The 14,146-nt window shown below is 31.5% G+C and overlaps 1 protein-coding gene and 1 long non-coding RNA gene across 2 annotated transcripts; both read right to left on the bottom strand.

Moving 5' to 3' along the window:
* Positions 1 to 2,112: 2,112 nt before the first annotated feature.
* LOC120089279 (benzyl alcohol O-benzoyltransferase-like) lies at positions 2,113 to 3,694 on the bottom strand. Its single transcript, XM_039046701.2, has 2 exons — positions 3,242 to 3,694; positions 2,113 to 3,057 (listed from the first exon to the last, which is right to left on the bottom strand). Exons 1-2 carry the CDS (start codon positions 3,692 to 3,694, stop codon positions 2,113 to 2,115), a joined length of 1,398 nt encoding a protein of 465 aa, XP_038902629.1.
* Positions 3,695 to 10,149: 6,455 nt separating this feature from the next.
* LOC150033329 (uncharacterized) lies at positions 10,150 to 12,137 on the bottom strand. Its single transcript, XR_016523981.1, has 6 exons — positions 11,918 to 12,137; positions 11,518 to 11,829; positions 10,649 to 10,816; positions 10,472 to 10,571; positions 10,327 to 10,396; positions 10,150 to 10,241 (listed from the first exon to the last, which is right to left on the bottom strand). It is a non-coding gene; the product is annotated as an uncharacterized LOC150033329 (long non-coding RNA).
* Between the last annotated feature and the right edge of the window lie 2,009 nt (positions 12,138 to 14,146).

Below are 14,146 nucleotides of genomic sequence, written 5' to 3'. Positions count from 1 at the left end.
AAGATTCGAAAGATTTGACATAGATATATATAATTTTGATGGTCTTCCAGCAAAAGTGTGTGCGTGTGCGTGTGCATCTGTGTGATGGGAGTGGTGCTGCAGATCAAAAAAAAGAAAGAAACCGGTGGCTGCAATTTTTTTCTAAAAATAGTGTGACGGCAGACATGAGCTTTTCGGCAGAAAGAAATTCTTCATTTGAAGATATTCTTTGTTTTATTCAGTTAGTGCAGTAATGAGAACAAAAATATAGAGGATAATTTTCTTGTGGTGTCTCTCTTTTTTCTTATTAATTCCATAATTCGTGTTGGCCTATGTAAGTGAGGTTTATAGCACGAGTTTTAAAATCGTTTATAATGTTCATCATAGTCGAACCAGTTGTAGAAGAGTCAACGTAGTCCCGAGTTTGGGACGAACCAGTATATTTTCAGTGTCGTTCTCTTTTTTTCCATCTCTTAATTATTTGCTATTTTATGATTTCTAATTTTTTTTAGATCTAACATGTGGAAGTGAATATGTTAGATATAACTTACTTTTTCCCTTTTATTTATATCTAAGTATAAATTTCTAACAAGTGGTATCAGACATTTTGGTTCAGTAGTTCTGGGATTATGAGAGCCAAGAAGTTTCGAGGGAATTATGAAATTTGATGGAAAAGATTTTGGTTCTTGGAAGATACAAGCTAAAGATTTCTTAACTTACCAGAAATTGCATAATGCATTGAAGGAAAGACTGAAAGGGTTTTTAGATGAAGATTGAGAGAACCTGAATGAAGAAGCAATATGCAATCATCTGGATTTATTTGTCAACAAAAGTTTCTAGTTTTGTAGTCGATGAGACTAATGCAGTGAAGTTGATGGTCAGTGATTTTTTTTAAAAGATTTTATCTTTCTTTATTATAAATTTGTCTTCCCAAAGAATGTGTTCTTTAAAATTTTCTACGAGGGAATATAGAAATATTTGAATGTTTGATTTTCATATTCTTGAGGTGAGGGTTGATAATTTTTGGGAGTTCAAGATTTGAACCAAAATATAAAATGAATTTAACTGAAATACTATCTTTTAGAAAAATCTTTTATTAAAAGGCTATCCTATGACATTAGAAAATGGTAATATTTTTCTCACATTCTCGAGATAATTTTTTTTCTTTTTTTTTAAAATTCTCATATGGCCTAATTGTAGAATTTTCTTACACTTATTTTTTGGGATCTTGTTTCCAAATAAGGGAGAAATGAGGGATAAAATAAGACAATATTTAAAATATTTTTTAAATAATATTTTCAATTAAAGAATTTAAAGTTGGCCATCGTTTTCTAAACGGGTGTTTTCAGGTGATAACACACCTTTCTCACATACAAATGCCTCGGAAATTCAACTTTATTTTTCACTGACCATTTGTATTGTTTTCTAATAAAATATTGTTAACTTTATTTCTTTGCTCAATATAATCACACCGTAAAAAGGATTCGTGGAGACTTTTTTTTTTCTTTTAAAATTATATTATTTTGGAGGACGTCGGTCGTCTCAGGTAGGTGACGACAAAGACAAGAACAGGATAAAGTGGAGTTGGTTTTAAATATGCCTAGGTGCCATCTAATCATTGATCATAATCCAAACTTGTTCGGGATTAGGAAAAACTCATATCGTAAATCTAAGAGGCTGAAGATAAACCTTAGATCAGTTCTCCTATAAATACATCAATATAGTTCTATATGAGGTAAATTAAACATCAAACTTCTTCTCTATTATAGAGTTATCATTCTAACATTGACAAAACCTGCTTCTGTTATGGTAACCTCGGATGCAAGATTGGACAAGTTTTGAGATTCGATATTTGTTAAATCTCCAATTTATTTACTTGGTAGTTAGTGCGACACTTGCATTAGGGTGCGAAGATTATTTATTTATAAACAAAACGATAAAGCTTAAAGGTATAAATTTGAATTTATAATAGAAATCGATAAAAGAAACATTGAAAGTTAATACAATATATATCACTACATTTTATTTATAATTTATTTGAAATCTCATTATTTTTTAACATTATTTTATATTTTATAAACTAAGACATGTTTGCAAAGTATTTAATACAGAACATAGTCGTCATTTGTTCTATTACAGTGCAGATTTGATATTTGTAATTAGTTTACGATTTTCGACTCCAATTGGTTGTTTAACCTTAAAGATGGCATCAAGTTTTCTCACAAATCTTTCCATGGCATGAGTAGGCAAGCACATAGGCACCAATATTCCTTCCTCTCCTTCTCTATTCTTGAATGGAATAAAGAAACTTATGAAATCAGGGACTATTCCAACTCCGCCCATTGCAGGTCCACCATAAATTGCCTTTCCCCATCCAAAGTCCACCTCTCCCAACCCAATTTTTCTCAAATCTGACACAAGAAACGACCCAATTGCTGTCCAATGGACTCGTTCTCTGATTGCCATAAGATCTGCTACAGACTTAATATATTCCTCTGTCATTTCTGCCTTAGCTTTCTTAACCAATTCTACAGCATAACTTAGGGGATTCTGGCAAAGTTTTCCAGCTGTGGTAAGTGCTGCAGGAGAGGCAAGCGCATTGCCATAATATCCAGATGGCAAAGAGTTGAACTTGAAGCGTAGATTCACAAGACAAAGAAAGCGCACTTCCTCGTTTGGGTTAAGTTGAAGGGATATGGTACGGAGGCGCCAAATGTAGGCTGAGAGGAGCTCGAAGGAGGAGCAATGGCGAAGGTGAATAGGTAAGGTTTTCAGAATGGTGGATATTTCAGTTGAGCCAAAGAAGAAGGATCGCTGAACAATGTCAGTGAACGAAATTTTGGTTCCATTGCTGTCTCCAACTTGATCATATTCATGGTGTAGGTATGTGATTACGGGAGGATCCCTCGAATTTAAGAGAGCCCTTTGCCATACTGGAAGAACAGATGGAGCGTGGGCCCCACGAGCCATTTCGGCTATGGCTGTCATGAATTGGGCAATACCATAGCCATCACACATTGTATGATTAAAACGCATCGCAAAAATAAAAATAAAACCACCGTATTTGAGTCGGGTTACCTGCACATTCCATAACTACTCAAATCAATCATAATTTGGTTAATTAGAAAAAAACTAATCGTATAGTTACGTTCAATTGTAATTTGACACGTAATACTTCATTTAGATCAGAACATGAATCCCTATATATATATATATATATTTTAAATAAAATAAGTGTATGGAATAAAGGAATGAAGCATACCTGGATGAGCAATAGTGGGGAATCAAGAATCCCATCAGAATTTGGAACATGATAAAGAAGTTGATCTATGCATGGAAATGGAGGTTGAAGAGAAGAAGAATCTTGAAACTGGTGTAGACTTACATCTGCATTTCCCTCAATGAACAAGATTCCTTTACCTGTGCACTCTACAACGAGCTTCCTACCAAACCCTTCTCTAATTCTGCCTGCAAAAGGATAGTAAAAAACCAATGTCTTTGAAACTGCCTCTCTTATCACCTTCACTGGGTCTCTCCCTTCCATGCTTGGATTATATTCATAGAATTGTATTATTGGTTGTTGAAATCGTAAGCTTTCTTGGTCATCAATATCAGAAAGTTGTTTATACTCATGGGGTGTTGGTTTTGCCGGAACAACGAATTCTGGTTCACATCTTTCTACTTTGAACACAAGACTTGTACTGCTCGACCACATTTCTCTATTACAAAATTTTGGTTCTTAAGTGTACAGATATAATGCACAGATATTGAAGGAAGAGTGCGTTATTTATATAAGAATGGAAATTAATTATCTTCCAACATATGGCATTGTTTCTTTTTTGCATTCTTTTTTTAAATTCTAGTCCATTTATGTCTCAAATTTGAGTGTGTATCTTCTAATTAGTTAAGAGACCTACAATTTCTTATATTTGATCGATATTTCCATATGTCTAGTTTCAACATTGAAATAAGAACTGAGAGTGAACATAAATAGGAAGCAACAAAATGTCATTATTATAACTACAATATAAATAAAATTATTTAAACTTATCTAAATGATGTAAAATGTTTATTAATTTAAACTTTCTCGGGTAAATTTTTCTCTAAACATTTATTGACGTCGATATTTTATCAGTATTTCTATAAATATTTTCACAAAATTCAGATCTCGACATTTTAAATCAATCACATTTAAAAAATTAATAATAAATTGCAATGACTAGCCCTCCACATCTATGGGTAATTATTAAAAACTTCTCTTCCTTTAAATATTTTATTATTGGGAAAATAATAGGAATTATTTTTCATTAACACTTTTTTGACTTTTAATAAATATTGTGTCCATTAACTCGAGCAATAAATTAATGGGAATGTTTGGTTAACGATTTGAATTTTGTTTTATGTTATCTGATTCATCAGTTCAACAAATATGTGTTTGACATACAATCGAGATTCTATATTTAATAACTATTTTTTAGATTTTATGATCCAAATAGTGCAAATTCGGAAATTAACATTTTATGTTTTCAATGCAATAAATTTTGAATTTTGAATTTTAAAATGTATAATTATATTAAATAAATATTAAAGCGTTTAAAAATATAGTTATGTCTTGGTTTTTAACTCAATTGTTTGTTTCTAATTAAAATATGAATTATTTGATGTATTATCAAACATATAATATTAAAAAAATAATAATTCTACAAATTTTTTTAACTTAAAAATGTTCATGAATTAATTAATGATGCTTTAAATAGTCAACTTAATATTTAGTTGAGAACTAAAACTAGTTTTATGCCTTATAAATATAATAACAAATACATTTAGAATAATTGTTTAAATTAAAATTCTGATCGGTGTCGAAAGGGCGTCGTAAACACCTTCTGACCCAAATTAAATTAGAATTTTGATTGGTGTCCAAGAACTCGCAGTTCGTAAATTTTGTGTTAAACATTCTATTTATCAATAAAATATTATTGAGTTGTTGATTTTGCATTCTATTATGAAAACCCAATAAACATATCAATGGCTAGAGTACGAATACTTTAACTTGGTGACATAAAAATGATCAAGTTAATAGTATATAGTCTAAATGGTCTATAAGTATATAGATGAAAAGGGGTATCTCATCCTGGTAACAATATTGGACGCGGCCCATTTTGTATATGTAATACAAATTATGTGATCCATAGATTATTCATATAGAGACATGTGAGTGGGGGTATCCTATGTAATAAGTTTGCCTACTAGACCACGAAATATTCACTTTTCTTTATAATGACCGTTTATAGTAAAAATTGACTATTTCATACTTAAGTAACCTAGGATAACTCGATCTTAATCTTGATCTATCTCTGAACTCCTGTTTAATCGGGATTATCCTTTGATCTTAATGGGTGAGAGTAGTCCAACATCACTGCTCAATAAGCCTTTCATTTTGGGGATAAGACCGGATGGTTAGCTGCGGGTATAGCCCTAGAAGATGACATCCACTTCTATCCATTTTAGGGTTAGTAAATAGGTTGTTCTCTTAAGTGTTGATCCTAGGTCTTAAACAATCGGGCCCCCCTTCTCATGATAAAGAAGGACATGATTCATGAGTAGTATTATGAATCAAATGGTTCATTAGAGGGTTAGTGGGAACTTAAGAAACAAGATGTATTTACAGGGGTGAAATGGTAATTTTGATCCACCTGTAATTACGATGACTTAAGAAGGATCAGCTTATTGATTATGGTTCGTTTTTGTTTAGCTTTCTTTAAATGTATCCCTTATTTTGGTTGAAGATTTGAAGGATTTGTTATGAAGGCAAAAGTACATTAAACTAAAATCGAACATATACATTAAAGATCTGAGTCCAACGAATTCACATTGTTTCCTTAAGACAAATTTACTCACCCTGGTGGCTGAGAGTGTAATTGCCTCACAGGATAGAATAGATCACCCTTCTTATGGATGTAGCACCCCGTCCACAAGATCAACGAACTAAATTTTGTTGATATACCGAACTTGCACAAATTTATAAAAAGGGAGGAAAGTTTATGAGAGAAAAAATGCTTATAAAAAAGTTAAGAAAAAAAATTGAAGAAATGACATATTTATAGACTAATTCGTGGTCATTCAAATAGTTATGTCATTTCTTCAATTTGGTAATTTATGAAAAGGAGGAAACCATTTATCAAAGAATACAACTTATGGAATTGAAAAGATTTAACCCTACATGAAAAGTTACATACCATTTATTCTAATCATCCCCCCATAAATGGTAAGTTGACAAACTAAGATAGAAGGTACATCCCAACGAAGAACAGATAAGTAGTAAATACTTTGAACTTTACCTAGTGAACATCAATTGAGTTTGCTTGGCTAATTAGTGGACTTGATACCTATTGGGTTTTATGTCCTAAAACTCGGTATTTGTAAAAGATAAAACTTATTTTAAAAATTCAATAAGTTGTTATTGAATATGTGAATTGCTTATTTCCTTTTAGGAATAAATCCAATAAACTAAAAGATCCATGACTATTATATAATTACTTGAACTTTATGTGAAGACATAAAATAGATCAAGTTCGAGTAAATAGTAAAAATGGTCTATATTATATGAATGAGGTTGGGTGTCTTATTCTGGTAATACTATCAGATGCAGCCCACTCTTTAGTTGTTACAAAGAGTTGAAGTGCTATAGACAATGTGATCCTAATTCGTACATATTATGACATGAGTAGTGGGAGTGTCTTGTGCAATAAGTTTGTACAAGATCGGACCACGAAATCAATCACTCTTACTTTATAACACTGTTTATATTTTAAGACTGACTATTTCAAAACAATGACCTAGGTAACTTGACTCTAATCTTGAGCTAACTATGAACTCCTGTTTATTCAGGATTATCCTTAGATTTGCATAGGTGAGGGTTGTCTTAACAGCATTGGCTCAATAAACCTCCATTTCAGGGTAAGACTAGGTAGATAGCTGAGACATATGGTATAAGATGAAATTCACTCCTACCCGCTTTTAGGGATAGTAGAGAGGTTGTTCCCTTAAGTGCTGACTATGGGTCTTGAACAAGGGGCCCCACCCTCTCATTGGCCCGAGAGGGACTCGGTTTGTTGATCGGATTATGAACTAATTGTTCCTTAGAGGATTAGTGGGACTTAAGGAACAAGAGGTAATCTTGGGGGTAAAACAGACATTTGATCCAACCGTTATTACGAACAACTTGTGAAGGGTTAACTTACTAATCATAGTTATATCGAGTGGACATAATATATCTACAGTGAGGGGAGTGCAACTATGGGCTTTAGTGGAGTGACCCATTAGTTAACAAATGGCGGTTAATTCCGTACAAAGAGTTTAGCCAATTAATCTCGGATCGTTGAAGCCCATGATTTGTAGGTTCATAAGGTCCCCTTACTAGCTCGTAAATGGATTAGCCTTAGAGTAGCATGATAAGTTAATTTGAAATGTTTTGGTTAGAATTAAGTGAATTAGTAATTATATGTGAATCCCATCTAGAGATAGATCTTAGGGCTATGGTCCCCAATATACCAAAACAATAAGCACTCAGTTTTTCTTGAATCCCATCTAGAGAGAGATCCCACTAAGAGTAGTTGAGGAAACCATAGCCATCCATCTTCATCTTGAAGCTATCATCAAATTTGCAATGGAATCCATTATGTTTTTCTTGACAATTTGGCATGAATAATCCTAAGGTTTATCTATTCACTATAGATATTAAGAATTTATGCTAAACAAATATTTCCACATGTTCAGGGTTTCAACATTGAAATAAGAACTGAGAGTGAAACATAAACAGGAAGCAACAAAATGTTATTATTATAAATATAATATAAACAAAATTATTTAAACATTTAAATTATGTAAAATGTTTATATATTAATTTGAATTTTCTTGTGTAAATTTTCTCTATAAATATTTATTGACATCGATATTTTATCAGTATTTCTATCAACATTTTTCACAAAGTTGAGATCTCCAAATTGTAGGGTGTATAAAAAATATGTGTTTGACAAATAATCTAGATTATGTATTTGATAATTGTTTTTTAGATTTTGTGATCCAAATAGTACAAACTCGGAACATTTTTATGTTTCCATTGCAACAAATTTTGAATTTTAAATTTTAAAATGCAGAGTTATATAAAGATTAAAGCGTTTAAAAATATAGTATATCTTGTTTTGAACTCAATTATTTATTTCTAATTAAAATATGTATTATGTAACAAATTAACAGACATATAATATAATTCTATAGATTTTTTAACTTAAAATTATTAATGAATTAATTAATGATGGTTTATAGTCAACTTAATATTTAAGTGAGAACTAAAACTAGTTTAAATTAGATTTTTGATATGTGACGAAAGGGCGTCGTAAACACCTTCCGACCCAAATCAAATAAAATTTTGTGCCTTACTCTCTAAAAATAGTAAAATGAAGTACGGACATTAGAAGAAATTCGGCATTTAATGTCGGTTTTAAACCGACATTAAAGGTAGTGTTATTAAAGGCCTTTAATGTCAGTTGCCTTTAATGTGGGTTTTAAACCGACATTAAAGGCCTTTAGTAACACAAATATTGCGGCCTTTAATATCGGTTGCAACCGACATTAAAGACCTTCAATGTCGGTTGCAACCGATATTGAAAGTCTCAATGTTGAAAGTTTTGCAACTAACATTAAAGGACTTTAGTGATTAAAGGTCTTTAATGTCGGTTGCAACCACATTAAAGCCTGTTTTTTTAAAATTCTTAACCGACATTGAAGTACGAATCTATCCGTTTTTCTAAATTCCATTGCCGAATCAATCGTTTTGGTCAAATAAGTTAAAAACGACATTATATGTCTCGTGTTGGGTCATGAAATGTCCATCATTGTTTTATATTAAATAGTATAAAAAAAATGGCATGGCGAGCCCATCAATATTTGTCTTCCACCTATGAATTTATCCACAAACATGAATCACAATACCAAAACCAGACTTTCATAGAATACTTACACCAAAGTCATCATTTCTCTCATTTACAAATATCAAGTAGTACTAATTCCATGAATAAACAAGAATCACAATACCAGAATCACAAAATCATGAATACATCTTCCAATGATAAACATATTATGTCTTCCACCTATGAATTTATCCACAAACAAGAATCACGATACTAGATCTAGACTTTCATAGAATACTTACACCAAGCCAACCAAAACTAGACTTTCATAGAATACTTACACCAAGCCATCATTTCTCACATTCACAAATATCTAGTACTAGTTCCATGAATAAATCAGAATCACAATACCATAAATACAACTTTCAATGATAAACAGATCATGTCTCCACCTATGAATTTATCGACAAACAAGAATCACAATACCAGAACCAGATTTTCATTGAATACTTACACCAAGCCAACCAGAACCAAACTTTCATAGAATACTTACACCAAGCCATCATTTCTCTCATTTACAAATATCTACTAGTTCCATGAATAAACCAGAATCACAATACCATAAATACAACTTTCAATGGTAAACAGATCATGTCTTCCACTTATGAATTTATCAACAAACAAGAATCACAATACCAGAACTAAACTTTCATAGAATACTTACACCAAGCCATCATTTCTCTCATTCATAAATATCTAGTACTAATTCCATGAATAAACAAGAATCACAATACCATAAATACAACTTCTAATAATAAACAGATCATGTCTTCCACCTATGAATTTATCCATAAACAACAATCACAATACCAAAACCAGACTTTCATAGAATACTTACATCAAAGCCATCATTTCTCTCATTCACAATTATCAAGTAGTACTAATTCCATGAATAAACAAGAATCACAAAACTAGAATACAGCTTCCAATAATAAACAGATCATTTATCCACAAATTTATTCTAAGATAGCATTTACATTCTATTGAGACAAAAAACAAGAATTACATCCTTACACAAATCGGTCAACAAAACATGTCTATTGGGTCCGAATTACGTCGATCTCTCCTTGCGTATATGCATCTTTTGTATTGAACTATAAAAAGGAAAAAAAAAAAAAAAAAGATAAACTCAACATAAGTTTACGTCCATTTATTAAATTAAAGCTAGACTATATAAAAAATAAATAATTTACGTACGAGGCTAGTAATATGAGTAGTAGGATTATGCACTATTTTGTGTATATACTTTTGCACATAGTACCTGCATCCTACAAAATCTAATTGACGAAGGCACTGCATATAAAGTTGAAAATAATTGTTAAATTGTTATAAAGAAGTCAAATGAACATAAATTGCTAAAAAATGAATACAAATTTACCTTTACAGGTTTTCATTTTTGAGAAGACCGATAGTGTTGGAGATAGTGCTTGGCTTGCCATGTTTTTAATCTACTAAATAGTTTAAAAACATTAGTTAAACATAAATACTTCAATTAAGAGCTAAGAAAGTTCAATTACACTTACATATTTATAACTCCATGAAAATTCTCTTGAACCTTGCTTCGAATCCAAAACATAAACACAATTTTCTTGTAGATTGATTACAATCAATATACAATGATAACTATAAGAAGAAACAATTTTGAAATATTAGTACGTGTATAATGCAAATTAGCCACAACATAAACACAATTTACGTACCCTATGTTATATGGAATGAGGACTATTTGGTCTAAATTAGCTAATTCTAGTTGATTGGCTAAATTTCTGGATCAGATATCTTGAAACTTCATGTGTGGCGATATTCTTGCTTGATCAATTATAAAAAACCTCTTCGTAATATCACGACCACATTCATCCCAAAGATACCTAAACAAAGTAAAAGTTATTATTTATCAACATGATACAAAGTATACATGATGAATTTAGATGAGTAATACTTATGCAATGTATGTCAAAATACACATGTAGCCTATTTCAACCATATTGCAATATTGGAGCAGAACATCATGGCCTAAATAAATAAATTTGTCTCTTCCAAATATATGCTCGTCGAAAGAGATACGGATCATGTCTACATCGTTTATGTTATGCATGACATGTCCATTCAATAATTTGATAGTACCATTAGCGTTAGCATATTTGGATGACTGGCTGAAGCTCTTAATTGGTGAATGATCCTACAATAACTAAAGTTACAAAAATTCAAAGTAGGAAAAATAATAAATAACCAAACTCATAAACTGAAAAGGAAACATAATTTTTTTCTCATGACCCATAACTACAAGTTTGCAAGGCCATTTTACGAAGTTGCCCATTGCTCGCTTTAAGAACTCTATTTTATCCTTCACAGGAATTGGTATAGACAAATCTTCTCTAATGGTAATGTCAATCAGAACTTTAACAGTTAAGTATGATACATCATCATCAAATGTTGTGACTACTGCAACAATATTATCTACAATTTCTATAGCCAAGTGGCATGGTATCTCCTTAACAAATTTAAATATGTCATATGGTTAAGCACGTAAAATATGATTAAAATTTAAAAGTCATGATAAATAAATTACCTCCAAATCTTCTTTAGACATCTTCTCAGTATCTTCTTTAGATGCACTTAGTGCAACACTTCCAACAGATGATTTGGACTGATGAGATTGTTTGCTGTGAGTTCTTTCTCTTGACATTTTACCATGTCGAACAATTTTTTGACTAGAGCCTCCTTCAGTTTCTTGGCTCATAGAGGACTTTGGTTTTACTAATTTGAAATATTGACAATGGGAAACAAAATCACCCATTCCTCTAACATGTCCCCAATGTTCTTCCGTACCCAATGCTTCGGTGAGAACATCTTCACCTTCATGAACTTTAGCCAATTTATCCTGTAAAACATATTACAATTTTCACACAATATCTATATCATCTTAAACTTATATATGTCATCTTAAATTTTGCATAATATATACTTACAATTCGATTGGCACATTCTCGAATAACTTCATCAAAGTATTCATTATTCTTTCCTTTTTTTGCTTCTTTCCATAAAGTCGCCTGAAAGAAGGGTCACTCGATAGGTTCTACATGAACATACATATTTAATTGGCATAAACATATTAGAATAAAATATTTAATTTAAGTCGAATAACTCACTAATTCTTGGGCAAGATTCGCATAGCCCTTCCGAGAAATGTGGTGATTATATACACATTTCACATGTCTTTCTTTTTTAACACGATTGATTTTCTATACAACAAATCTAGTTGAAGTTACCTATCAAAACAATGATAATGTTGACATGTAATTTATTGTGTAATTTATTGTGAATGACTTACCTCCCATTCTTCAGTTAATCGTTCGTTGACGAACGATGTCCAATGATCTTGCTCTATATGAGAATATTGTTGTGGTGGAAATTGCAAGACCGAAGGTTCATTCTTAAATGGAAGTATGAACTTTTGAGTCAATGTTGTCTTGAAAGTCCGAAACTTCCTAGATGCAGACATTAGTATACAATGTTTGGACTTAGAGTCCACATTGAACGACATATGCACAATGAAAAAAGTAGTTAAATAATAAACTAATAAACTACTATGTACATGAATTAAAAGTTTAGAAAACATACCGCTACATAATAAAAAAGTTTGTCTTTTAAATGATTTGGAACTTTTTCCAAGAATCATACATTATAGGAATTTGTTGTCGAACACAAACTCCTATATAACTCTGCATCTTCTTTGCTCCAGATCCAACCGGTTGTCCATGTTCGTTATAATCGATGGTCAACCGTTGCCCAGATGTCCTTATTTGTGCTAACTTAGACATTATAGTTGGGCCACGTGGTATACTTATTCTACTATATTTTGTGGGATCATATTTCTATCATCATCACTGCTACTTGTTGAATTTTCCATGTCAATCTGCAAGAAAAAAAAAACATTACTCACACAAAAAAATATAGTCTTAATATTTAAATACAAATAACCATAGTAAATGACATACCATATTTAATACATTATTTATCAACCCATCGACCTTCATAGTCATGTCTAATGTATGTGGATATCGTATCATCAATCTCAGTAAATGTATCAACATTGGGCATTCTTTACATATCTCCATAACCACATTCTTGTAGCATATCTCCTATTTCATCTTCATAAAAATCAACCTCAATTGTTTGTTGTGGAGATGTTAAAACAATTGACCAACCCGAATTTGCGGGGTCTTTTACATAGAATACTTGTTTTGCTTGAAAGGCTAAAATAAATGGGTCTGATTTATGTCCAATACGATTGAGGTCCACAATAGTAAACCCAAACTCATCTATTTTGACTCCAGTTCTATTCTCAACCCAATTACATTTGAATAAAATAAATGATAATCCATGATAGTCAAGCTCCATATTTCTTGTATTACACCATAAAAGGTCATATCTGACATGATGAACGTTTTATCCTTAGCATTAGAGACTTGTATTGTGGTAACCATTATATTAACTCCACTATTTTGAACCTTCCTAACATCATCGCGATTCTTTGTGTGATATAGTAACCATTGACCACATAACCAGAATATTTTGCCACAGTTTGACAAGGTCTATTAGTTATCCATGTCAAAGAAGGCGATATGGAATTTTTGGGTACTTCGAGAGCTAGTGCAACCTACGATATATTTCATAATATTTTAGTAGTTAACATTTAATTATACATCAAATAGTAGGTCTCTAGAGATTACCCGTGTGGACAACCACCGACTGAATGTACGATTATGCTCTTCTTGAACCCACTTTCTACTTTTACTTTTACTAGAATTGAGCTTAGACAAAATATCCATATGTTGCCGATTATAAATGACAAAGTTTGTAGATTATTGAATAATCAAGTAACCTAAAACAAGAATAAGATGAAGATCTACATACTCGACGTAAGGAAGCACATCATTTATATTTTGAAGGACATAAAGATGAACTTGATCCAACTCATCCTTACTCGATCTGATAAAAGAAGCAGATGACAATGCTCTATCAATATTTGAATTCGCTTTCTTTGTTTATGAGTTTAGCCCAATAGAATTAACACCAGATACGAATTCAGAACAAAACTCTATAGTCTCTTCAACAATATAATTTTCTCCAACACATCCTTCTGGTCGATTTCTATTTCGTACATAAGTTTTCAACACTTTCATGTGTCGTTTAAA

Source organism: Benincasa hispida, chromosome 10 (genome assembly GCF_027475165.1).
Source record: "Benincasa hispida cultivar pf3 chromosome 10, pf3_genome.v1.1, whole genome shotgun sequence".
NCBI classification, from domain to species: domain Eukaryota; kingdom Viridiplantae; phylum Streptophyta; class Magnoliopsida; order Cucurbitales; family Cucurbitaceae; genus Benincasa; species Benincasa hispida.
This window is presented reverse-complemented; position numbering and strand designations above follow the sequence as displayed.